Here is a 25,187-nt window from a genome sequence, read left to right as displayed (position 1 = left end):
AAGATAAGTATTCACAATTTAGCTCACGAATCTAGTTGGCAAATGCATTCACGTAAAGTTTAACCAGAGTCTGTTAGAATCTGCATTTTTTTTTATCACTATTTGAAAGAGCAAAGGCAATTTTTTTAGCAGGAAGCAGCAACATAATTTTAACATAAGTAACCACCACTATATCTCGATAACGACATGAAATGATGGAACTTTCAATTCTTCCCTCTGATAAAATAAATATACTATCTTATAGGCCTGCTAACAACTGTGAAAATAGGTAATAACTTTCTAAACGGTTCAAATTGGCCTGGCTAACATGCATCAGCAGATCAAGACAGCCACACTTATCATTCAACTTCTCGGACAATTCTTTTTGTTCGCAGTTGCTTATTCTTAATGCTTCCAGGGGCACTGTGAGCTTTCCTCCTCTCCTCTTTCCGCCTCGCAGATTCTGTCATCTCGCGTATTTGTCTACTTGCCTTGTAGATTGGTTTTGGTAAGTGTCTGTGTCTGTAAAATCACAATAAAGGAGAGTGAAGATTAATCTCTTTTGGGCTCACTGGGAATCTTTTGAGATATTCGACAGGAATGCAAAGTAACAAATATATGCACACAGAATTAACAATGGTAATCATCATCTTCTGAAATTCTCACTTTAGCTTTAAGCCTTTAACCATGCAGAGCTTATGTTCAGGCTTGAGTTAGCATAATATAGGTCTCAGTGTAACAAGCTTTTGGCACTGGATGGACATGGCATGATCTTACAGGCCAGTTAACAAGATGACCAACTACAATTTGGTACCAATGGCCTAAGGCCCTAAGACAAGAATCTTAGACATAGATGAACTGTTACCTGTCAATGCGCCTGACTTCAGGAAGATGCTTGTAACGATTCTTGACAGCCTCCATATATTCATGTCTTTTCCGCTCTCTTGGCAAAACCTGCAAGGACACAATTTTCAGATTTTATATTCAGATGGATGTGAAGAAAAACAGAAACAGAATTACAGAACAATCAAGGAAGCTAACATTAAATAGCTTTCTTTCCCATTTTCTTCCAAAACAACAGTACAACATTCGCCCTCCAGAAAAAGTTAGGAACAGATTATTTTGTTCATTATTGAAGGCAATAGTACTGTGATGCACATAAAGAAGCTTCAAAGTGAAGAAGGTGGAGACAATTGTTAGTTGTTCTAAATATTGTCGCAAACCAAACTTTCAAGAAAATTTTTTGGGACGATAAGAAAACAATACCTAAAGAACTCAATATATAGGCAACACAACATATCAAAAAGTCATTCTTGCAAGAAAAGTTCTAAGACAATCGTATTTTTTTTTTTCCTTTTGCACAACAGTTCCTGCACAATCAAATGTTAATCATTTCATAAGTTATATCTTTCTCCCCGTTCCTTTCTAAACATTTTGTTTATCTGACAGGGATTTATCTACCTTCACGTTTGGGTGTTTTAAGAATTTCCTTTTCATCTATGCACTAACAACTCTCTCTTTCCCTTCTTTTCCTTTTTTAATACTCATCACACTCTTTAACTTATGTAACAATTTCAATGAAAAACTAGAAAGTTTTTTCAAGTTTGGAATCTCGTGTCTAAGAGTTCTACTGAAGAAATGTAAATCTTTCCTTTGTTTCCAATAACTAAAACCCGAAATCTCACCATGCTAAGCATCCCAAGAAACTAAAATGGATGGGGTATAAAAACTTATGACCTCTTGATCATCATCTTTTTATAATCTTAACGACGTGTTGAAACCAAATCCACAATTAAAGAGGAACAAGGGATAGATATGTTAAGGAAAAATCAGAAAGATTCAAACCCATAATGCATCTAAACAAAGAAAGGAAACATGTATACAAGTTCCCAGTAAATAGGATATAAACCAAAAGAATCAAGTAGTGTAGGTACATACAACTCCCATTTGCTCAGATGCTTTTGCTTTCCATAGACGTAGGTTGGTATCATCACTTCCTGAGATAATATAACTTGCATCGCAACTGAACTTGACACAGAATACCCTGAGTTGATGACAGATGTCAGGAAAACACATTCACTTGATAGTGCAAGTACTATAAGCAGCCAAGACTGTAAATTATTGTTGGGGATAACTAAAATAAACAGAAAAGATGCTTCTTCATCAAGATATGGAGTGAAACCTCTGCATCCTCTTAGCGTGATAAATTTCCCTGCTGTGACCACCATTATATTTGAAAATTCTCACCTACAAAGGATGGTAATTCAGTCAAAGTGCTGAGACACTAGGTGAACAAATAAACTTGACAGGAACTTACAGATCTATCATAAGATCCAGTAACAAATTCTCGACCGGTTGGTGAATAATCTATATCCATCCTGCAAATAAACCCCTAATATTAGCAACAAACTCTGCTTGTCGAATACAACACATGAACTGCACTAAATGAAAGAGTTGATGCCTTACACTGAAGAGGTATGATCTATATGCACACATTTGGCTTCATTTAACTTTCTAACATCATAACTGTAGCATCTTCCATCATCATTAGCCTATACCAACGAGACATGTGAGGAGTAATAGCAAAGAAATCACCTAACATATAAATTCATGCTGGAAAGTGAAAACAACCACTAACGAATAAAAAAATCAACACCATGTGACACTCTAGCATAGCAACATTTTACACAAGGGCAGTGAGTCCATGATAGAGCTACACTACTCTACTTGAGCTTCACAAACTTCTAGCAATAATGTTTGGGTGGTGTTAGAAGCGTAACTAGGCAATTCTCACTAAGGAAAGACCTTCCAAGGAACCATTCACCTTTTGGTCCTATCTAAGTTTGCAAGTTTCCATCCATATTTTTTTTTTTTTGAGAATAAGAAAAAATAAAATCTATCCATATTTAAGATGATTAAATTCTACATTCAAATTATAACAATCAAAACTGTTTTAGCAATCGGAAAAGGACTGGAAGCAGGCTACTATTATCCACCTTACTCCATGTTAAAGTTTAAAACATCATCAAATTTTGGATATATACATTTCAATTTAAGATTTATGCTTCAAGTTCTCACAGAATTCACTAGAGACGTAGAAGGACTCTCTAATTTCTTTTAGTTACCTTTAACCAAAATTTCTGAATATTATAAAGGTATAGGTTACAGATTTTGGACAAAGAAAAAACAGGATTAATTTTTTTCACAAAAAGAGCCTAATCCCCCCACCCACCCATGAATCAGATCGCATAGTACCTTACCCAAAAACAGAACAAAAAATCAAAATCACATTTAAGTGGGATGTGACCTGCCACCTATAATCTACATTCAGGTTACAGGTAGCAACATAATATCAGAACAAAACCATTTCTTGGTAGCAGGAATCAGGAAGGGTGATAAAGGAACTGAAAGCAAAAATATCATGACTAGAATTATGAGAGAACAACGCAAGATACAGGAAAGGAGAACAAAGTTCTCATGTTGCACTCACGGCAGTAAAATTCATTGGCTCCATCGGATTCCATGCTATAGAATTAGTTTTTGTCTGCAAAAAGAGATATTAATTCAGAAATGAACTATTTTGAAAGAATACACAGCAGATAAATATCAAAAGTTGTAATCAAAGATACTAAGGCTTCCCTCTTCCCATCCCTAATATAGGAGATTATTTATCTTTTCTCTATAAAAGATGTTGTCAGTACAATTGTCCTAAAATGAGAAAAACAAGAAAAATGGCAAGGTCACCAGCACTTGCAGTGATAAGGGATGAGGTAAGTGCAAACTTGTTAGTTTGCTTATTGATTTGTAACATGGGCTTCTTTGTAACATCAGCTGAATTACTCAAGAGAGGTCCCAGCGGTTCTTTTAACATGACCACTGAACCTAAAAACAAGTCAATAACTCAAAATATGTTCAAAGCCTAAAAGAAATGGAAGGCCACAAAACTCACACATTATAAAAATAAGTAGCTTATGGGTCAGCATTTAACCAAAACAAGACCATGCAACCATTAGCAGTAATTTTCACAGAGACAATCGTGCTGCTTACCGCCATAATAACCTTTCTAGCTGGTGTAGAAAGCCGTAAATCATAGATGCTTATGCTTCGATCACTGCAAGAAAGATCAAATACCACATATCAGTAGCTGCAGGGCAAAAATCGGATTACACTTGGAAATTTGCAAGCATCAATTCTAATGTAGTAACTGAGCCGCTACTGAATTACAATAACATGCATGGCATCTGCTATTCTAAAAGACCATTCACGAGTACTATCAAAAGAGCAAAAAGCACGAACTAATCAAGTGTTTGAAGCAAAATTATTCTTCAAAACAACTTTACAGGTGCAATATTTTATGGATTTTTCCATAAAAATTGGGAAGATTTCGTGTATTTTCACTAATTAATATTTTTAAGTTTGATTTGACACTCAAAGAAGCCGCAACTGCTGTGTAAATGTTTGTCCAAGACATTAGCAACCCAGATGCACATAATAGTGAATTTTCAAAAGGCTAAGAGATATTTAACTTGACAAAGGTTATATACAAATGAGGGTATATTTAAACATGTATACTACATGATTGGAAAATGCAGATACCCACGCAAGTATCAGAAGAAAAAGAAAAGATCACAGAAACCAGCTAAGCTTTAATCGTCTTAAAGAAAAGGAGTATCACATATGAAAATATGAACTAACAACGACGGATTGATTTTTTTGATAAGGAGCAACTATGAATTGATTACCTTGAGTAAAAAGTAATTTGCACTAAGTTAAAACAAAAGAGTCAGTTATGCATCTGGACAGGAAACTTATAAGAAGGCCTTCAATCCTTCTCCAAAAAAAAAAAAAGGAAAAAGAAGGCTCCAGAGTCTTAAGGAATGAAAACCTTGCTGATGTAGCCAAAAGATTAGGTTCCCCTGGATTAAACCGAACAGATGTAACTGTGTCTTTCCCCCATTCAAAACTATTAACCGGCTGAGACCTGGTTCACAAGATGATTAAAATGTGTTAAAAACTGCACATACCTGGCAGCAAAAATGATACAACAAATGGGTGACCAAACCTGTTATGGTTCCAAATGTCAACTTGAGCACCAGCTGTGGCAAAAAGATCACCATCCCATTGGTGGTCAACACCCCTGAGAAACGGACAACATCAATTGCAGTTTGAAGTTATGAAGCTAGAGAAAAACAAATAAAGTTATCATGATATCCTTAAGTTGATCATCTTGCAAGTACAATGATGCCAAATAACATACCAGAATGCATTCTTCCAAACATGAACAGCCAATGGCTGAGAATAAAAGAATTCAGTTTGTTAGACAATCTGGCACACCAAGTTCATGCATGGAAAAGAACAGAAAGCTTGAAATGCATTTACCTGGGATGAGTTATCAGACTCCATTAGAGTAGCAACAGGAACTTTCCAGAGCCTAACACTATAGCAAAGTAGCCAAAAGCACAGTGGGTCAGATATAGTACAGGAATATTTTTCAATATTAATTGTGTATCCATGCATGCAATAGTTCCCTTGAAGCCTTACGTGCAATCAGTTCCACATGATACAAGAATACGGCCATCCGTGGACACTGTCAAACCACGTACTGCACCTTGGTGACCAGGAAACTGACGTACTGTCCGCCTATGGTTTTGCACAAAAGAAAAATTGGGCACACATTCATTATAAGGTACACGACTGAGATAAAAAAAAAAATCAAAAGAACACGCACGAGCTGTTCAAAAAGTAATGGGAATTGAAAAAACATAGCCTTCTAAAAATGACTAACATGCTTCTATTTGCTGGTTACAGATGAAAAACTGCATATAGTTCAAGAATTGATCTAATGCCAAAAGAGAGAGTTTTCACATTTCAACCCCTTATACAACTAGAATGAAACATCTAAAAGAAGTCCAAAACGTGACAAAATTGGAGATAAAGATATCACATACAGCTTGTGTCATATACAAGCAATAACTGAAATAAAAATCCCTAGTGCACTGTGAATTAGTAGAAGTACTCCAAAATAATTAACCTCAGGTCTCAAGATCAGAATTTCAAGTATATCACATGCATACTTAATGGTAATGTAATAAAACATATTTTTCGAGTTCCAAATGCTTTTTAACTGAAAATGATACTATTGATCTAAGAGATTCTTACACTAGAAAACTGCATATAAGGTTATACAAGATCACACTTATTATAATAAAATGCCAAGCCAAGTAATGACTAAAACAATTGTGTTGCATATCTACCTGGTAGCCAAATCCCATAGGCGAACATCTGCAAGAACACAAAAGATTTTCAGAAGTCCAGAGTAATTAACAGATATAATTTTAATTTTCTCAGCCAGCAATACCTCGATGCATTACTTGTCAAGGTTAAAGTTTTAAATATTATTTTTTGAGACAGAGAATCTTTAATTTGTAATATCTTTTATACTTTAAATGTTTAATATTTTTTTAACTAAATGTACCATCAAAATGTAACAATATTTGAAGCTAGGTAAAAAAACCTATAAACAAAATAGACTTCGAAAAAAACGTACCACCGTCCATGGAGCCAGAAAATATTCCTTTCAAGTGATTAGGATTCTTTGCCATGCAAGAGACAGCATCAATGTGCCCATCCATTGCTCCAACGAATGGCCTTGCAAATATCTTGACAAAAAAAAAAAACTTAAATTGACAAACTCAAACAAAATAAAACAATATAAATTAAATAACGAAACAGGAATAACCTTGTCTAGTTTTACTGCATTCAGAGCACGAACATATTCCACTGCCTTCTCTTGATGTCGAAGACTGGGATCGAAGTTCCGAAAAACTCTCTAATCAAGCATAGATCATTATGCGAGTTAATATTTTCAAAAAAACAAGGACAAGCATGATACATAGTGTGAAAGCACATTTCCCCAACACAAGCAAGAGTGGCCAAACCTGAAGGTCCTGACTGCGTTCACGAGTAAAATCATCCGTAGACCGAGATATAACTTTCAACCTCATATTGATATCTTCAACTTCAGAGTAAGCAGAATTGATTAACTAGTATACTAACCATAAACACAATAATCAACCTCAATTTAAATAAACTGATTTTATTACGCAGTTAGATTAATTGATATCTAATACGTAAAATTGAATAAATTTAAAACTGAAACAGATTATTTTGATAATTCAAACGAATTTGGTAAATTCCTTGAACAAAAAAATCAAGCAACAACACCGCACTACTTGATAAAATGGTTAAATAAATGGCATATAGCGTCGGAGCTTACCGGTGATGATGGATGAAAGTGTAAGAAACTAGCGCCGGCGGGAGAGTGGTGGTTCTTCAACAGACTTAGACGAAGAAGAACTCCGGCAAGGGAAATTTGAAGCAAGGTGTAACTTCGGCAAGCCGTTGAGGGTTTAGGGTTGAGATGCCTTTTCTATAAGTGATTTTTTTTCCTTTTTAACAATCCTTTTAAATATTATTACTCTATATTATTAATCCTAATACTAATAATATCTAGAAAAGAATTACAATTTCCTAAAATATATTATTCCTACACTATGTATATTATGACTTATTATTTGAGTTGCTCTCAGTTTTATATTTCAATCTATGAATAAAAAAAAACTATGAAGTAGTATTCATTTGTTAAAAAATTATATGGGTCAATAATAATAACTAAGGAATTTGACAAATAATTTGTGAATAATCCTTAATCCTAATATTCTACCTAGCATATTTAAGACTACAAAATTAAATGATATTTTTAGTATATTCATAAATATTTAATTTAAGATGACAATTTAAAAAAAAAGGATATTTACTTTCTTAAAATTCATGTCCAATCAAATTAAACAGAAGGAAAAAAATACTTTTCTTTTTTCAAAATTGAGATATTTGATCAAAGTTTTAGGAGAAGCAAAAGTTATTTTTGAAAAAATACACTTAAAAACACTTACTAAAAATTTGATCAAACACTAATTGTTGCTGAAAAATGCTCTTCAAATTTGATTGCCCCCACCGTTTTTGTTTTTGTTTGGAAAAAACACTTTCAAGATTAGTTGTTTAAACGATCTAAGATGATCAAACAATTTCATACATCAAAAGTAAACAAAATGCATGATGTGATCCCTCATTAGAACTCAAAATGTTTTACTAATCTCTGCTTTATAACTGGTGCATTATTAATCTCTACATTATCAATTCATATATTACAATACTTGAATAAGTAATCATTTAACCAAATGAAAACTTATAGCACCTTTCATTTAGTTTTCAAATATGTTATCTTAAAAACCACAATCACAGAGAGCTATAAAGTTGGGTTAAATATGTTGACATTATCAAACAAAACATGTTTTTTCTCCAGTTAAATAGTACTCTCTTCTCACATGTTCGACTTGACATACCATTTCTATTTTTAATATGGTGGACAAAAAGAGAGGGAGAACAACAGGCCCAAAACTGAGAGCAATACTTCATTATAGGCAGAAACTAATATGATAGTAAAAATATCGTCATTTTCATCTTTTACATAACTCAGCTCTCACAAAGCATAAAGCAGTATTCATTAAACTATGCCTGAATTAAAACAGATCCCGTGAACGTGAACAGAAAACTGTAACAACGATTTCGGTTTCAACTTCTGAAATAAATAACTATCTGGAGTTTTATACAGAGCACATCAATGGGGCAAAAGTAAAGAACACAACATGAAAGACAGTGCCGATGAAAAACAAACTAGGGAACTTTCAGACACTCCTAAGCAAAGATGGCCCTGATAGCCACAGTTTGCCACCATGTTAGTAAATGGATCTCATCGCAAAGAGCAACTTTCAGCAAATTAAACAGCCTTATCAATAACTCCAGCCATTCTTCCTTGAACTAATATCGTAAGCCATCTAAAACTTCTTCTGACTCGTCCATTCATATACCTCATTGAGATCACTATTGATCATCTCTGTAGTCGGGATTCTCCTTCAAGATGACAAAGCCTTCAAGAATGGGCGAGAGAGGAATGTACCTGAGCATTGACAACAAATGTGAGTAAGACAAGCTACATGAACGACATTGTTAAAAAAAAGGCAACTTCTTTTTTTAAAAATGCCTTCAGAATAAATATCAAATCGCAAAGCATAAGTATACTTCTCGGTTGCGAGCTCAGCTCGATCGCCGGCAGCAAGGAGAACCGGGGTAGAATGGGTCTGGAAACCAGTAATGGTCTTGGGCCGACCTGCCTGACCTACAACATCAACAGCTTGGCCAACACGGACAGGAACCGACAAGGGTTTCAAATTTTCATCCACAGTCAGTAGCATCCTTGGCTGTGAAGCAAGAGAAAAAGGACATAAAATTAGGAGCTGATAGCAGGAAAGCCATAAATGGACCAAAAAAAAGGAAAAAAGAGAAATGCTTTGTTCAACGGACAGCAAACCTGCATAGCTAAAGTTAGGAAATAAAGAATATAGTGATATTTCCCCAAGATAATGGCCTTCATATCAAGACATGCATGCAGCAGAGTAACCAGTCCAGCCAATGCAGTCCTGAAAAAGTTCAAAGGTGGGTCAACTATGGAACTCTGATCAAAGAGAGCTAGTAGCTCATTAAGCTCTGAATAGCAGTATTTTATATTATAGTTAATCAGCCTCTAAAGAATAAATCTACTGCAGACTGCAACAGAATTGGGATATAACAAACTAGAGTAACAGTTCAAAGTTTAATGCACCAATGTTCACTGTTACACATCGAGAAGAGAACTTGTCTCCATTGAACTATATGCAAGTTGTAGAAGAGAGGGCTTACGGAGATAACAGAAAGTGTTCAGAATGATATGGTGAGAGAGTTAACAATCCCTTTCCCAAATGAACAAGACCCTGGGCAATCCGCACCTGCAGAAACGATCAGATCAGACCGTGAACTTAATATTACAGAGTTCCCATAAGAGAAAACTAGGAAAATTAGTTCTTACACAGAACAGAAGGTTGGCTTCTTTGTAGTAGTAACTGGACAGATTACGCAGCATGCCAGCTATTCTGGCATTGTTTGTTCCTGCACCTATCAATCCCAAAGAAATGATAGCAGCCTACATACAGCATTTAGATAAGCAGTTCAGATTTGAGAATTCTTTTTAATAGTAACACAAATATCTACTTTCTGCCGTTCTTCAAACATACCATAGCTACTTCGGAGTCTGAATCATGACTAAGCCTGCTCAGAGTGTCCATCACATTGACCTGTACGAACCACCAAGGAGCAAAAGTTATGCTTGCACATGACCCCAAAAAAAGAAGAGGAAAAAGCCTGGGCATCTACTGCTTATGAGTGAAAGACCTAACAAGAATACTTTTAAGTAACTCAACTCTAAAGAAGCAACAGAAAAAGGACAAATGAAGGAGAGGTCAATGATAAAAGTTATTTTTCACTATACTTTTGGGTTTGAAATGCAGAGAAGGGCAAGAGCCAAAGGAACTGCTCTTCTGATATTTTGCTCTCCATACTGCAAAAGGTGTTCTAGTGAACGTATGGCCATTTCGAGTCCAAGTTCTTCAGCCATTGCCACCATTGCAATACCCAGGACGGCCGGTCCCTGGAAGGTTTCACCCTTCTCAAAATGTTGGGCACATTGACCAAGAAAATGTTGGACCTGAGACATTGAAACTTTCAGTTATTGTGTTACCCTCATGAAACCACTTAAAAGCACAAGTCTTGTACTACCTTGAGCACATTGCCTGTTCCAGCATAGGCACAAGAAAGCAGGGTCATATCGCAATGCTTTCTAATCTTTTCATTGAAGGTCTTCGAGACCTCGGCTGTAGCCTCAACACTTTCCTATAGAAAATAGCAGATGGATCCAAAATCATTATTGCAAGAAAAAAGATCTGCAAAATCTCAAAGTTAACTGCATGAACATTGATCCGCAAATGTCCAGGCTATTGGTATTCTAAGAACTGGAAGTTAATTATATTTATCCTCCCAAAGTTAATGACAGTTACAGCACACAAAAAATTGGTTTACCTGCTTTCCAAGATACAGGAGACCAAGACCAAGAGGCAACAGACGGGCAAAGGGCTCTCCCAATTCTGACTCACTTCGTTCCATCAATGCGAATATGATGGCCTGAGCAATCTCTTCGTTGCATGAACCAACATATACCAATCCCAATGATATAGCAGTAAAGGCAAGCACATCAAGGGACGCCTTGCTATCTCCAAGTATTGGGGTCAATTTACTACGGATCTGAAAATCAGTGAAGTCAATTAAATAGTTGTAAATCTCTAGAACCTTCCGTTGCAACGAAAATAAAGTTTTTACATGGTAAACCTATTGCTAACTACAAAAGAGATTAGTAAGTTTCATGTCCACACAATTAAAAGACAACAAGGAACTCTACCTGCTCATTCTGAGAACCAGCATAAGCAAGACCAAGGCCCATTATAGCACCGATTCTAATTGAAGGGTCCTCTTTGTCTATGTACTCAGCTAGAAGTGCCAATGCCTGCTCAAAAGAATTATATTAAGATCCAGGGCAATCAAGTTTTGCAGAAGAAATAGAGTAGAACACAACATCAAGGAACTCACAGGGTCACATTCGTTCTTGATACCACAGTTCACAATCCCAACTCCCAATAGTGCACCAGCAATGACGTGGGTATCAGTACTATGGAAATACTTGTCAATTTGTGCAAGACCAGAATCAACATCCCAAAGCAGGATCATACCCTAAATGTTTAGGCAGGAACAATCGTTAACCTCATGATAGCTAATGAAAAACGAACAGTGACGCCCGGCTAAAAACAACGCACCAGACTAGCTGCAGCGCTAGCTTTTCCATGTTCTTTATTTTTGAAAAGCCAGCTTGTTGAGGCACCACCACTTGACGCCTCTGACGGTACTGTCATCAACTTATCCTGGAGCCGAAATATAAAGTGAATAGAAATATTCAGACCGATATATATATATATATATATAGTAACCTAAACAAACAGAACACATTATATACCTGACCAAAGCCAGCATTGACAAAGGCATTTACAAATGTAGAGGCCAAATTTTGTCGTGCTGAATCTACACTTGCCCCCGCACTAGCCCGGCCATCAAGCAAATGTGGCTGATAATTAAACCAAAGGGAATTAGCACAATTTTTGGTTACGAATGCTTTCTGTTTGAACAGAGTTAGGATATGTAATAAACATAATTTGCCAAACAAGCTCTTCTTCACCAAGGATATTAAGAAATTAAACAAAATACTATTCTTTAGATGAAGAAAATAAAACAAGATATTTTGTTTAGCTCATCATTATTATTCTTTTCGCTCTGGGGGGGGGGGGGGGGTTTAAAAGGTTGGTCTGCACTTCACACATTAAATGTTGGCAAAACGTTGCAAGGTGAATACTCTGCGCACCAAAAGAAGATCAACACAGGGTCAAGAGCATTTCACCACCCAGGGACAGTTAGGTTCATATATTTAAATTAAGGAATAGAGAACCTACACAACAGTAGATGCAAATCAAACGTGACAAGGGAAGGATAAATTTATAAATTTAAACCTTGTATATGTCGTCAGGGGTTTTTGCTTCCATGACCTCAATATCACGAGCAAGTGTAAGATAGCCTTCACTTAATTTAGTGTTGTTAATAATCTCCTGTAATCCTTCTCTTTCTTCATCTTCTGCACACATCTCTTCATCAAGCTCAAATGTCTGACCCTGCATATCCAGACATTAATCAGCAATCTGAGATGAACCATCGAAGACAAAACTGATCTATGTCACAAGCTATAAATCCAGCACTAATAACTCTCTGGGGCAGGGAATGCGGGGTCAGGAGAGAATTATTTGGAAGTAAAGGGAAGAGAGGACATTGAGAAGAAAGAGAATCCATAAAAGGAAATCCACACAGAGACATTGTGAGCCAGAAAATGACAAATAGAATAGAATAATGGAGAACTTACATGGCGAGCAAGAATGTAACAGAACTGCTTCTTCCGCAGAAGATCATCACACGATGTAAACACTTGCTTTACATACTGCAAACAATGATATAAACCAAACCAAAACAAAATCAAATTATACCCTAATTTCAAATATAAAATCTACAGATCAACTAGACTCTTAACTTTCAAGAGAACAGATCCATTACACTTAAGCAAACATCCCTACGCTCTAACAAACGATGTTTCTTTTAAAGAAAGAGTGGGGGGAGAATGGTAGTAATAAAAAATGCAGACCTGCGTGTTATCCAGGTATAGTGCAGTCACAAGTGCACTGGGATACTCCTCAAATTTCATATAGATGGTATATGCAATATCAAGAACCAACATGTCGTCAGGTCCAGGAAGGTATCTGTTAGACAAAAAAATCATGAGTTCTAATGCAGAAGTCATGGAGAATCCAATGTAGACATTAGATAATATTTAAGACCAGAGGTAATCGCCAGCAGAAAACAAACAAAAGAAATGATGGAATAACAAAAATCAAATGTATATGTGTGTGTGTGTTTAAAAAGAAGTCACGGGGTTTTTACTTCTTGGCTTCCACCAGAGAGGAATTGACACATCTAAAGCAAGCTGAAAATCGGAAAGAAGGGCTTCCTAAGAACCTTGTTACTCAAGTGAGACTGAAAATTTGAACTACTAACCAGAACAAACCAGTAATTCAGACTTCACTTCTACAAAGTTATCCACTCCCAAAGATAGGCTTGCAAGGGGTAATGAGTAAGAATCTCAGTACCAACATGCCTTCGCTTATTTCTTGTAGGAAGATCCAAACGACTATTATTACGTCAGACTCTACCTATATCATTCCCAATTCTGAATTTAGTCTGTCCTTGATGAAAACTTCCAAGGCATCACGTGAACCATCTTTAGAAAATAAATGTTCAGGAAGTGGTAGGCCCTCGTCTTAAAAGTAAGCATAAATAGTACAGTACAACAAAAGAACTTCTAGGCAATGCCTCGAGGGCCTTGAATCATAACAGCACAATACAGCAGGCAATGTCATATAGACACATCATGAGTTCGAATCCCAGCTAATGAATCAAGTTGTCTGGTCTTCATTAAGTAGAGAAGGCAAGAGAGTTGCGCATTATCCACCAAATCTCGAAGCTTGATACAATGGATTTGTAGGCTATCAAAGAAAGGTCTCTTTCTAAGCAATGCATCAATTTTAGTTAATAAATTCGAATCTACAATCCAACTCGACATAGCCACAAATAAAACTATGTATGTAAATGTTCATAGCACTAGAGTGATTTGGTAATCCTGGTCAACTTTCCTTTGGCATGGCTTTCTTACTGTAATGCAATAGATCAACTCCAATTTTTACAGTAGTTCCATTATCAAATAAACACACAACTTATAGGTTGGTGGTAAACTACAGATAATAGAGGACACATGAGAATAGCACATAAGGGTGTAGCCTAGTAGTCAATGAAGTGGGTTCAAAACCATGACCCCTCAGGTTAAATTCCCAGTGAACGTTTGTGACTACCTGGCACCTGCACTGGTGGGGGAGGTTTCAGGTACCCAATGGAATTAATCGAGGTGCGTGCAAGTTGGACAGTGCACCATGGTTATCATAACAAAAACTGAGGATGATGAGACTAACTAAGAGCATCAAAACTACATAAAACTCCAGCAAATCTTAATTTCCCAAGAGAAAATTCGCAAGGTTCAAATATTCTGACAAAGAACTTCCAAAATTGTGTCCTGAGCAAACTCACTTTGCTGAACTGGTGAGATAGGAGCATGTCCTTTTGTAATTTGTATTATCAACGTGCTCGACTAAGAGATCAAGATCTTCAACCTGAAATAATTCAAACAGATGCCTCATCAGCACCACTCATGGAAACAGTGCATAGGTTATGTAAAGACACGGAGAGAGAAATACCTCCATTAAAAGATCGACAGCCTCAGGTTCAGCATTATGCTGCATTGCAGAACAAGGTATCAGTCAAAATTTGGTATCTTTGAAAACAAAAGGAGATGAAAGTGATATGTTTCCGCATCAATACAGGAAAAAAGGAAGTAAACTTTTATAGTTCTATCCTGCAACTCAACTAAAATTAAATCTGAAGAATGATACCTTCATGTGAAAAGCAACAATTTGTTGCACAAGCTCCATTAGATCATCAATTGAGGCTTCTTCACTCTGACATTGTTAATGCATCGTAAGAATAGAAACAGAAGAGCTGATTAAAAACCTAATTTTAGAAGTTATTGCATGACGCAGATGTAAAAAGGTATGCATAACATTCACAAGATAAAGGTCGAAAAAGGCTTGAAGTAGTTTGCTGCTACTTATTCAAAATGAAAAAGAACAGGTAAATGTTACAACCTTTTAAAAAGAACAGGTAAACATTACAGCCTTCAAGCAGCAAATTTGTACATATAAACCTAGTTCCATCAGGTTTGTGCTAAGCCCGGGCTCAAACTCAAATATAAAAACAATAATTATAATAATTAATTTTACTTCATAACATATCATTTGGTGTCACATTAAACATGATTTGGTGATTAGTATTCATAAATATCAAAGTTTTTAACACATGATTGGATAAGTACCAATAGAAAAACTATTTATAAGAAAGTAAACTTGGGTAGAGAGTTTGAAAATATCAAAGGGACACACGACGTTTGGTAATCTATAAAACAACATGATTTAAAATATTTAAATGATTACAAGTGGACAAAGATCATTAATAAAAAACATTGTGAGTTCTATGAATTTCTGAGCAGACAATTTCTTAGTTACAAATAAAATAAGTTTCTTCCAATATTTATTGAGTTTTAATTTCATGGAGCAAGAGTTTCAGCAAAACTTTTATTTTTCTTCTAGAATCATCCAACAGGACAAAGAATTTCAATAAATTCAAGTTAGTACTACAATATTTCTACCCTTAGTCTACAACTTGTTTGGATGGTTGTTACCTATTATATTATATTGTTAGTTTAAATAAGATGTTTGATTTGGTTGTTACTAAAATCATATTGTACCATATCATTAAATTCACCATTACATAACATGAAAAGTCTCATTTTATGTAACAACCGATTTGGTGTAACATATTCCCATTTTTCCCCTCACTTTTTTCTTAAGATCATTCTCACTTGGGCCTTTGTTATTGGTGTAACTATATGAATCTCTTCTTACCACTTATTATATTAATTATTACCTTTTAGTTAATACTCTCTCTTACATTAATAGTCCCTTCCCTCAAAAAAATATCTCAAAACAATTGTTAGTACCAAATTAAAATGTACATTATTTTCAATCATACCCTTATAGTTCTCTTAAAAATTGTTTTGATTCTCAAAAAGCATATAATGAATATGGTAATTTAGTAATACATTGTATATATATTGCTTTTTAATAGACGTGAAAAAAAAAAATTTATAATGGAACGGATGGGGTATTCTTCAAGGGGTTTATAAAAAGTGAAAAAAGAAGTAAAATGGATCAAATGGAATCCTTATTAATGTACTTCAATTATAATTTATTAATATTCTTATAAGATTATTATTAAGTTAATTTTTATAAAGCCTCTAAATTGAGGTCAAAACTATTGTAATATAAACTTGAAGTTATTGAATTTTTTTGTTGTATTAGATTATTCTATAAGATGGAAATTTTTTTTGCAGAAACTCCTGCTGCAAGAAATTACGAATGAAATTAGAACTTAATAAATATCAAATTAAATTTATTTCTGTCGATAATTAATACTTAAGTTGCTTGCTCACAAATTCATAAAAATGCCAATACTCTTCGATTTATGATCTTCATTGAATTGTACTTATTTACGTATTTAAATCATGTTATTTTATAAAATATCTAATCACTTGTGTTCTTTTTTTTTCTAATTCTCCTGCCAAACTTTTTTCCTCATAAATAGTAATTTTAATTAAAATATCCAATTATATGATTAAGAACTTAAATAATTATGAAGACTTATCAACTGTCCAGCGTGCCATTAGATTATATATTAATTATAAGTAAAAAAATATGATATAAATTATACTTCTTTAATTAAATTTATTACTTTTATACCTTGAGTTTGGGCCCAGGCCCGGGCCTCGTGGAACTACTGTAGTAGTAATATGCAGAGAATCAATGACTTGTATAAAAATATAGAAGGTACATATGTACATAGCAGTAAGTTAGCCTGAATTGCTGATGCATCAAGTAACCAGAACTCTAAACAAAGCATGAACAGCACAAACTGTATAAAAAACACAGTAATATTCTTCTGAAACCTTACACAACTTAAGAGATAAAGGAAAACAAACCTGTCGTTTTACATACTCTTGTGAAATTTCTCCAGCTAAGTTCCTGTAGAAATAATCGGTTAGCCAATACTTGAGGTGCCAAAATGGACTGGGCAAGAATTGAGAAATGAAACACATGAATTCACACACAAAGTAATGTGTATACTGTTTAGAGCTAGTATCTTAATATTGAAATGGAACATAATCAGAAAGTCATCTCATGCATTACACTGGAAACCAGCATTAACATGACACAACAATATAGATAAACATCTCTGGATGACGCCAACGGTGATTTTGGGTCAGTCAGCGTCCAACATGACTGATCCATCGAACAGCATACTAAATCCCATAGACACAGGTGCAAGTTAATTCTGCCAGGCCGTCACTAAAGCTAAAGTAGATGGGCTCACACTGGATGTTGTAGCTGGGATTCGAGCTTGGAATCTCCAAGTCGTTACTCCTACAGCTCAACCCCAACACTTGGGACAAGGACATAGATACACTTCACTACTGCTATATATTCCTTTCCCCTAAAAATGAACCATCACTCATGCAAATATAGAGTTTATTTCCTTATCCTAGATCAACTTAACACGCAGCTGCGCTAGGTACTATGTTTCACAAAACAGCACATGCCAGAGATTTTATGCACACACTCATTTGCACCATTGATGTCCGTCAAGACTGGGAAATAATATAAATACAAATATGAGCTCGTGAAAGAGCTATACTTCCCAGAGAAGATGCAGATTTTCTGAAGTCATATCTTGGTAAGCTATTCCAAAATAAGTTTTAAATAATCGTAAATAATATTAATATGTTCTTACTAAAGGAATAGTCATATAAATGGGAAGAACAGAGAGGATAAGACAAATGTACTGCCTATCAAACTTACCTAACGTATTCATGTCCCCAGGAACCAATTTCACCTTGAGAGCCCACCAGTCTATACTTCAAGCTCTCCTGTAAGAACCAATAGAATTGATAATAGCCATAAAATAGATGAAGAAGTTGTTAATGTTCACAAAAGCACGAGTAATGGCATATCACACATGCACAGTTATTAAAATACACCAAAAACAAGACATACCCTTTCTCCTTCAGCAGACATTGTCAGAGCCAAAACAGAAAGTATATCTGCCATAAGTTTCTGCATGCAGTTGAAATTGCGTAAGTGAAATTTATTCAACTTCGACAGCAGTTAAGTGCAATGCCAATTCCATACCTTCAAATCTGAGTCTGGCATTTTTTCATAATATCCCTTCAGTGTTCCATAGTGGGGACGCAAGAACTTTAATGGTTTTGGAACTGATGTCATCGAGCTTGTTGATGTACGAATTTCCTGTCTATAACAAAGGAAAGATGAATAAGCATAAGAGCCAAAAAGAAAATGTGTCCTTGCTTATGTAAAGGACAGAACCTAAAAAGTTTAAGGATTGAAGATTTAAGCCGGCGTCTGATTTCTCATACAAACTGAAGATAGGAGCTTATAGGCACAGTCTAGAAAAAAAAAAAAAGCTATAGTTTAATCTTCCACAGATATTTCGAGGATGCAACATTATAATGTACATGCTTCATATGCATGTAGTGCTTGCTAATTCTCCAAAAGGCTATCTTTTACACATGCTTACAAACATTTTCCATCTGTTGTCATGTCTAACTTGCCATGTCTAACTGATAGATTTAGAACTGTCAAAGGGGGTCACAGTTCTTTCTGTTAGATAACCCAAAGAACATGTCCGCTAACAATAAAACTGCAACTATTACATTTATATTCAAGAACGTTTCTTCTACTACAGGTGTACTTAGCATATACGCACAGAGAAGAGAAAAAGGGGAATGTGGAACCATCTTCAAGCTGCTATCACCTTAAAGCACTAAAGACAACTTCTACCAGGCAGCTCCCCTCCTTGTGTGTACCCGGATTTCCCTCAAAACAACACAGCATGCGAAGGAACTAGAATATCAAAGCCCGAAAAACATATTTAATCTCCCAAGTAGAGCTTAACAAAAGCAAGAGCCTTTACACTATCTATAGCTGTAACCATTGTCCAACTTCAGCTCACCTCAACAACCCCTTAATCCCAAACTAGGTCAACTTCGTTTGGTGAATCCTCAACATCCACATACCCGAAAAAACACAAAAAAGAAAGGGTGAAAGAGAAATACCTCATACTCTCAAGTGCAACCTTTTGCAGTCCTGGATCAGCATCTTGAGCCCTCTCCACATACAGTTCCAATTGCTGCTTCAACGCCAAATCCTCCTCCGACTAATCCCAGCAAAATCAAAAATCATACAACGAAAACACAATCTAATCAATCAACTTTTAAATTTTGATTCCGTGATAACTCTCTTAGCACAATATCCCTCAAAATTAGTAACAACAACTAAAAATTCCAAAACTAAAACATTCAAAATTCGATTTTTATTCAAGTTCACTTACGAGATCTTCATCCTTCTTATCATCCTTCTTCTTTGGGTCCTTAGAAGGAACCTTAATTGTTGCCTCTTCTTTTGTAGACTTGCTGCCGCTAGCATCTGTACTGTTTGGATCCGGAGTCTTCGACATTATCAGCTAAAACCCTAGCAGAGAAAATAGAAGTAGTAAGTACAAATTTATTGAATTTGATTGTGCAATAGCTTGATTTCATCAATTCAAATACAAAGTGAACATACAGAAAATAGCACTGATGTTGAACACTGACGAGAGAAGAACAAAGGTTTTCGTCTTCACCAAGCAAAAGTTGTACTTGTTTGGTTTTTGTTGTAGCACTTTTTTTTATATATTTGCAGAGACAAAAGGGGCGAAGATTTGTGGGCTGCCCAACTTTAACGGCCCATTTATGGTCATAGACTCTTTTCAGCCCAAAATGGTACTACTTGTTTAGTATGGGCTTGCTACTGGATCTGGTAAATAGAGAATGGGCTTGCCACTTTAACAGCCCATCTTAGATTAAGTGGGCGTTTATATTTGAAATTTAGTTTGACCACGAATACAAATTGGAGTTTTTTTATTATTATTATTATTTTGAGTAATTCGGAGTGAAAATACTTTTTGTTGTTTTTCAAATTCTTGAAATTCTGAAATTCAACTTCGAGTTTAAAGTACAGAATGTATGGCCAAAATTCTCAATCTTAAAATTAGCTGTTCATATTGCATAGATTAGTATTTTTTTTTTAAATCCATATTTAATAGTATATATATAGTTGCCAACTGATCTAAAACTTTAAACCCGAGCCTATGCAAAGTGCTTTTCTTTTCTTTTTTCCTTCCTGAGGGAGTGATAAAGGAGGCAAATGAAATGATGTATTAATTGAAAAGACACACATCTAGAACAAAAGTAAGATGCTCATGTAATCTTTTCTCTCTTATTTTTTCCTTTCTCAGACTTTTTTTCCTTTAATACAATTTTGAAAATCTTTATGTAAAATTTGAAATTTAAACTTGAAAAAAATAGTTTATTGGCTACAAACCACATGAAATTTGCGTACATATGATCTTTTTTTTTTATCTGACAAGTTTATAGGAGTCTATATCGTGGATCACTAAGATAATCTGCTCAAATAAAATAAAGCCACCACCTCCATCTGTTTCTCAATCGAACTTGTTGAAAAGTACCTGCCTAATGCGGTTTACATGTTTCGTGTGCTACAAATGTCCTTGTTACCAAAAAAAATAAATTGAAGGTACAAAAAATTTTACTACTTGAGTACAAGTTTATAACCAGGCATGAAGCTTCAATGTCATTATAAAAGTTGAAAAAATTCAAAAGTGTTAAACAACACAAAGTTCCCTTGGTCTGATTTGCAGAACTATAAAAAAAAAAAGTGTTTGCAGACACAAGTAGAACTAATACACAAACACTCACTCATAATAACTTAAAATTCAATCAGCTCTGTAAAATCTATTTGAATATCCTCTGGTTTTGTCCTTATGTTCTGAACCAATTGATAAATGTTTTATCTTCAAGGAAGTTCATACTGATCCTCAGTGCCTGGATAGTCCTGCTGTCTTTTGAACTCTTCCGTGGTCATTTTCTCACCATTTTTACCATAAAAGTAGTTGCCATTGTCCGAAAATCTTGTGTCACTCAATCCTTGTGTTTCCACCATATTCGCATTGTTATTGTAGCTGCCAGCATGATCGTTGTTGGGATTCTCATTCTTGATGTCATAGGAGTACTTGCCATTGTTCAAGAATCTTGTGTCGCTTAATCCTTGCCTCTCTGACATATTCTCAGAGTATCCATTGTTGTTGTTGTTGTAACTATTGGAGTAACCGTTGTTGTTGTAATTCTCAGAGAAAACATTGTTGTTGTTAGTGTTGTAATTCTCAGAGAAGTCATTGTTGTTGTAATTCTCAGAGAAACCATTGTTGTTGTTGTAATTCTTGGAGTAGCTATTGTCGTTGTTGTTGTTGTAATTCTCAGAGTAGCCTTTGTTGTTGTTGTATTTCTCGGAGAAATCATTGTTGTTGTTGTTGTAATTCTCGGAGAAAACATTGTTGTTGTTGTTGTTATATTTCTCGGAGAAATCATTGTTGTTGTTGTTATTGTATTTCTCGGAGAAATCATTGTTGTTGTTATTGTAATTCTCCGAGAAAACATCATTATTGTTGTTGTTGTTGTTGTTGTTGTTGTTGTATTTCTCGGAGAAATCATTGTTGTTGTGGTTGATGTTGTTGTTGTAATTCTCCGAGAAAACAGCATTGTTGTTGTAAGTCTCAGAGAAATCATTGTTGTTGTTGTTGTAATTTTGGGAATAGCCATTGTTGTTGTTCTCAGAGTAGCCATTATTGTTGTCCGAGTGGCTATCGTAGTTGTAATTATCAGAGTATCCATTGTTATTGTTGTTGTTGTAGGAGTCGTCCGTGTTGAAACGGGCACCTTGGAATTCCTTGGCAGGAGTTTGAGTTTCTACATCATGATCAAAATTTGTGAGAGTAGTAGAAGGAACTTTCTGAGAATGAGGACCATAAAGTCCATAAGGAGTGTCACTCAAAAGTGGTGCTGGTGCTTCAATGTCACCTTCCTCTGGTGCCCCCGCCGGTGTTGGCATGCCAGGATCTTGATCATCCCCTCCTGATGATGGTGTTGGACTTAAAGACGACAAAGGAGGAAATCCAAAATCATTAAAGTCCGGTGTTGGTGCTGGTGCTGGTGCTGATGTTGGTGACGAAGTTGGACTTGACGATGAAAAAGGGGGAAAACTAATTTCATTAGAAATCGGAGTAGGAGCAGGTGAAGGAGATGTAGGAATGATCATAAACTTGCTATTTCTAGCTTCAATTTGCACAAATGGAGTTGAAATCACCAAGAACAAAATGCACACCACTTGCTTGATGAAATGCCCCATAGTGAAACAAAAATGTTTTAAAAGTAGAATATTGAGGTGTATTGGTTTCTTGGTTCTTATGGAGGGTTTATATAAAGTAGTTAAAAGTGTATTTTGGTTTAATTTAGCTTTCCGTGATGATGTGCGTAGATTGAGGAATTGTGGGGAAAATTTTAGTGTGATTTGTGGGGTAGGTAAAATTATGGCTTTTGGTGCATGCTGCATGTGCTATTCCATTAAGAATGTCTAACCAAGAAGGCACCTTAATTATAGGCAGAAAATAAAAAAAACATGATTTGGTCCATAGTCAAAAGATAGTGTGTTTATTTGTCTTGTGGCTTTCTATTATTAATATGTCTCATATTAGTTGATCACTTTTTTATTTTGTACGTTACTTAAGAAATTATAAATAAGAAGATAAGTTTACTAATTCACTCCTCAATAAATTTCTTTGAAAATTTTACAAACAAATGTGAATATTTTTTTAAAAAAAAAATTGCAAGGGTAATATAGAAAAAATTTAAATAATACTTTCTTGATTTAGTAAGGTGGACAATTAATGTGAAATAACTATTTTTAATTATCGACTAATATAGGACGGATGGGGTATTTTATTTTTTTTCTTTCTTGCTTTCTAGATACTTAAAGTCAGATTAATGTTCTCAAAATGTAGGGTAATATGAAATAAAGAAAAGGGAGGGGTAGGGGCCCATTTATAACTAATTTAGCAGTTGAGTTAGGTGGATCACTTTAGTCAAAAACTTCACTCTCTTTTTTTTGGCAATTTGAGTTTCAAGTTTGTTGAAATTCTCATTTTCAGAATGGCTTTCTTTTCATATCACTAAAAATATATTAAAAGAATTACTTATGGATAAATTTGTCGCTAATGGTTTATTTAATGATATAGTCTAACGATAAATTTTGTAGTTCTTTTGTTTTGGTATACGTAAAGATCTACTTTTCTCGAAAAAAGGAAAAAGGTCTGAAAAATATTTCAATTTTAGTCGAAATTGTTGTTACGATATCAAATTTTATGTAAGACCTTTTATCCCTGCAATATTTAATAGTGTATTTTAAAGGTATATATATGCCCACGTAGACACATTACAATTTATAATAATGCAATATTTATGAAATCGTAATTTGCTCCTAAGTAGCAGCTTTCTAAGAACATAATGGTAAGGCAAAAAAGGGTAAACTAATTTTTTATGTTTTCCGTTAGAAATATACATTAGTATTTTTCATTTTTTTGAGGCCAAATGAAAGTACTTTTGTTAAATTGAGGTCTTGGGTTCGAGTCTTGTGTATGAAAAATTCTTGATAGAAAATTCTTTCCTCCAAATGGGGAATTCAGAATGGACAGTCACTATGCGGATACTGAATACCGAGTGGAATTTTTTTTTTTTATTGGGTTTTGACGACAAGGATTGATAATCACATCCCTGGATTTAATGTAATTAGATGCCCACTTTCACATGTTTTATGGTTTCATTTCATTTTCATAAACCAGCCATACTTGGCTTAAAACGATTCAAAAATATTCTTAATATTGTGGTGTGATAATGTCAGCCCACTTTAGATTAATTTCACATGGTTTTCTCCAAAACACTATACATCATCAAACATATTCAATACCTTATTATTAACTTTTTTTTCTTTTCAATAGTAACATAAGACTTTATTTAAAGGGAAAAGGTACAAGTACCCCATTAGATTATGACTCATATCTCAGGGGCACACTCCTTAATTAAACTAAGATCCTATTACCTCCTTGAACTCATTTTTTTTGTAATTTTATACATCTTTTTGGCTTATGTGGCATCCAAGTATATATCTCCCATGCGCCTCAATTCTGTGGAGCCACGGAGTGTGCCACTTAGGCCAAAAGGTGCACAAAATTATATATAAAATGAGTTGAAGGGTAATAGGACCTTAGTTTAATTAAGGTGTGTTTCTGGAATTTCGATCATAGTCTAGGGATACTTATGCCTTCTCCCTTATTTAAAAAGAAAATAAAGCTAACAATTGTCAATTTCTTATTTGAATGACTTTCAACAATCAGGCTGAATATAAGCAGTTTATCTAGCCGATAATTATGCTGATATACCTAGAGGACCTTGTGTTGCATGTATCATAATCACAAAATTGGCATGAGAATAATATACATAAGATTTCATTTTCTTTAAATTTATTTATACCATCTTTTGAAAAGAAAGAAAAAGAATAGCATAATATATGCTGCATATAAGCTAAAATAAAGAGGAAAAGGAAACTTATATCTCGAGATGATATCTCAAATTGTCACTTAAAAAGTTATATTTTTTTTAATTTCAGTTTTCTTGAATAAAAAAATAATTAAAATAATAACTATTAATTGAATGCTCATATGAGAAATCAATTCATATATCTCGATAATAAATAGATTTATTAATTTTTAGTGAATCTGCCAACGGCGTCAGAATTACGGAAATATATTGAGTACCTAGCTTTTGAGCAGGACATCTTATTTTTAATGGATTCCTCCCTTTTTACTCTCTTTTTAAAAAAATTAAAAATAAATAAATCATGTCTTCAGTCTGATATCGAAATTAAAAAAAAAACATTTTTCTGTAATTT

The 25,187-nt window shown here is 34.7% G+C and overlaps 3 protein-coding genes across 3 annotated transcripts; all 3 read right to left on the bottom strand.

Annotated features, from left to right (window-relative positions):
• Nucleotides 1-8: 8 nt before the first annotated feature.
• On the bottom strand, nt 9-7,031 carry LOC125817563 (uncharacterized). The gene is made up of 17 exons (XM_049497109.1): nt 6,918-7,031; nt 6,719-6,808; nt 6,527-6,638; nt 6,234-6,261; nt 5,521-5,619; nt 5,359-5,416; nt 5,237-5,271; nt 5,042-5,116; nt 4,865-4,960; nt 4,027-4,090; nt 3,470-3,523; nt 2,446-2,531; nt 2,297-2,357; nt 2,162-2,226; nt 1,918-2,023; nt 845-933; nt 9-501 (listed from the first exon to the last, which is right to left on the bottom strand). Exons 1-17 carry the CDS (start codon nt 6,981-6,983, stop codon nt 339-341), a joined length of 1,347 nt encoding a protein of 448 aa, XP_049353066.1. The 5' UTR covers nt 6,984-7,031; the 3' UTR covers nt 9-338.
• A 1,448-nt stretch (nt 7,032-8,479) lies between these two features.
• LOC125817339 (26S proteasome non-ATPase regulatory subunit 2 homolog A) lies at nt 8,480-20,017 on the bottom strand. Its single transcript, XM_049496866.1, has 26 exons — nt 19,914-20,017; nt 19,681-19,820; nt 19,406-19,506; nt 18,462-18,582; nt 18,327-18,386; nt 18,132-18,199; nt 17,255-17,297; nt 15,054-15,119; nt 14,859-14,897; nt 14,692-14,774; nt 13,199-13,313; nt 12,923-12,997; nt 12,519-12,677; nt 11,972-12,079; nt 11,775-11,879; nt 11,551-11,691; nt 11,363-11,467; nt 10,987-11,208; nt 10,687-10,800; nt 10,400-10,615; nt 10,146-10,205; nt 9,941-10,054; nt 9,775-9,860; nt 9,407-9,515; nt 9,118-9,296; nt 8,480-8,995 (listed from the first exon to the last, which is right to left on the bottom strand). Exons 2-26 carry the CDS (start codon nt 19,804-19,806, stop codon nt 8,920-8,922), a joined length of 2,691 nt encoding a protein of 896 aa, XP_049352823.1. The 5' UTR covers nt 19,807-19,820; nt 19,914-20,017; the 3' UTR covers nt 8,480-8,919.
• Nucleotides 20,018-20,994: 977 nt separating this feature from the next.
• Nucleotides 20,995-22,604, bottom strand: LOC125817404 (uncharacterized). The gene has a single exon (XM_049496938.1). The coding sequence runs from the start codon at nt 22,590-22,592 to the stop codon at nt 21,204-21,206; it is 1,389 nt and encodes a 462-aa protein (XP_049352895.1). The 5' UTR covers nt 22,593-22,604; the 3' UTR covers nt 20,995-21,203.
• Between the last annotated feature and the right edge of the window lie 2,583 nt (nt 22,605-25,187).

Source organism: Solanum verrucosum, unplaced genomic scaffold (genome assembly GCF_900185275.1).
Source record: "Solanum verrucosum unplaced genomic scaffold, falcon-dt-bn FXZP01000280.1, whole genome shotgun sequence".
In the NCBI taxonomy this organism is placed as follows: Eukaryota; Viridiplantae; Streptophyta; class Magnoliopsida; order Solanales; family Solanaceae; genus Solanum; species Solanum verrucosum.
Note: the sequence above shows the minus strand (reverse complement) of the source record. Positions and strands in the feature narration are given on the sequence as shown.

Excerpts from the sequence above, each read along its gene's own strand:
- LOC125817339 (XM_049496866.1), bottom strand. The coding sequence starts at position 19,806 with ATGTCGAAGACTCCGGATCCAAACAGTACAGATGCTAGCGGCAGCAAG. Across the intron at positions 14,775-14,858 it reads CTGTCGATCTTTTAATGGAG|GTTGAAGATCTTGATCTCTT; the intron begins GTATTTCTCTCT and ends GAATTATTTCAG. Across the intron at positions 10,206-10,399 it reads TCTGCATTTCAAACCCAAAA|GTCAATGTGATGGACACTCT; the intron begins GTATAGTGAAAA and ends TGGTTCGTACAG.
- LOC125817404 (XM_049496938.1), bottom strand. The coding sequence starts at position 22,592 with ATGGGGCATTTCATCAAGCAAGTGGTGTGCATTTTGTTCTTGGTGATT.
- LOC125817563 (XM_049497109.1), bottom strand. The coding sequence starts at position 6,983 with ATGAGGTTGAAAGTTATATCTCGGTCTACGGATGATTTTACTCGTGAA. Across the intron at positions 5,417-5,520 it reads TCATGTGGAACTGATTGCAC|TGTTAGGCTCTGGAAAGTTC; the intron begins GTAAGGCTTCAA and ends ACTTTGCTATAG. Across the intron at positions 5,272-5,358 it reads AGTCTGATAACTCATCCCAG|CCATTGGCTGTTCATGTTTG; the intron begins GTAAATGCATTT and ends TTTTATTCTCAG.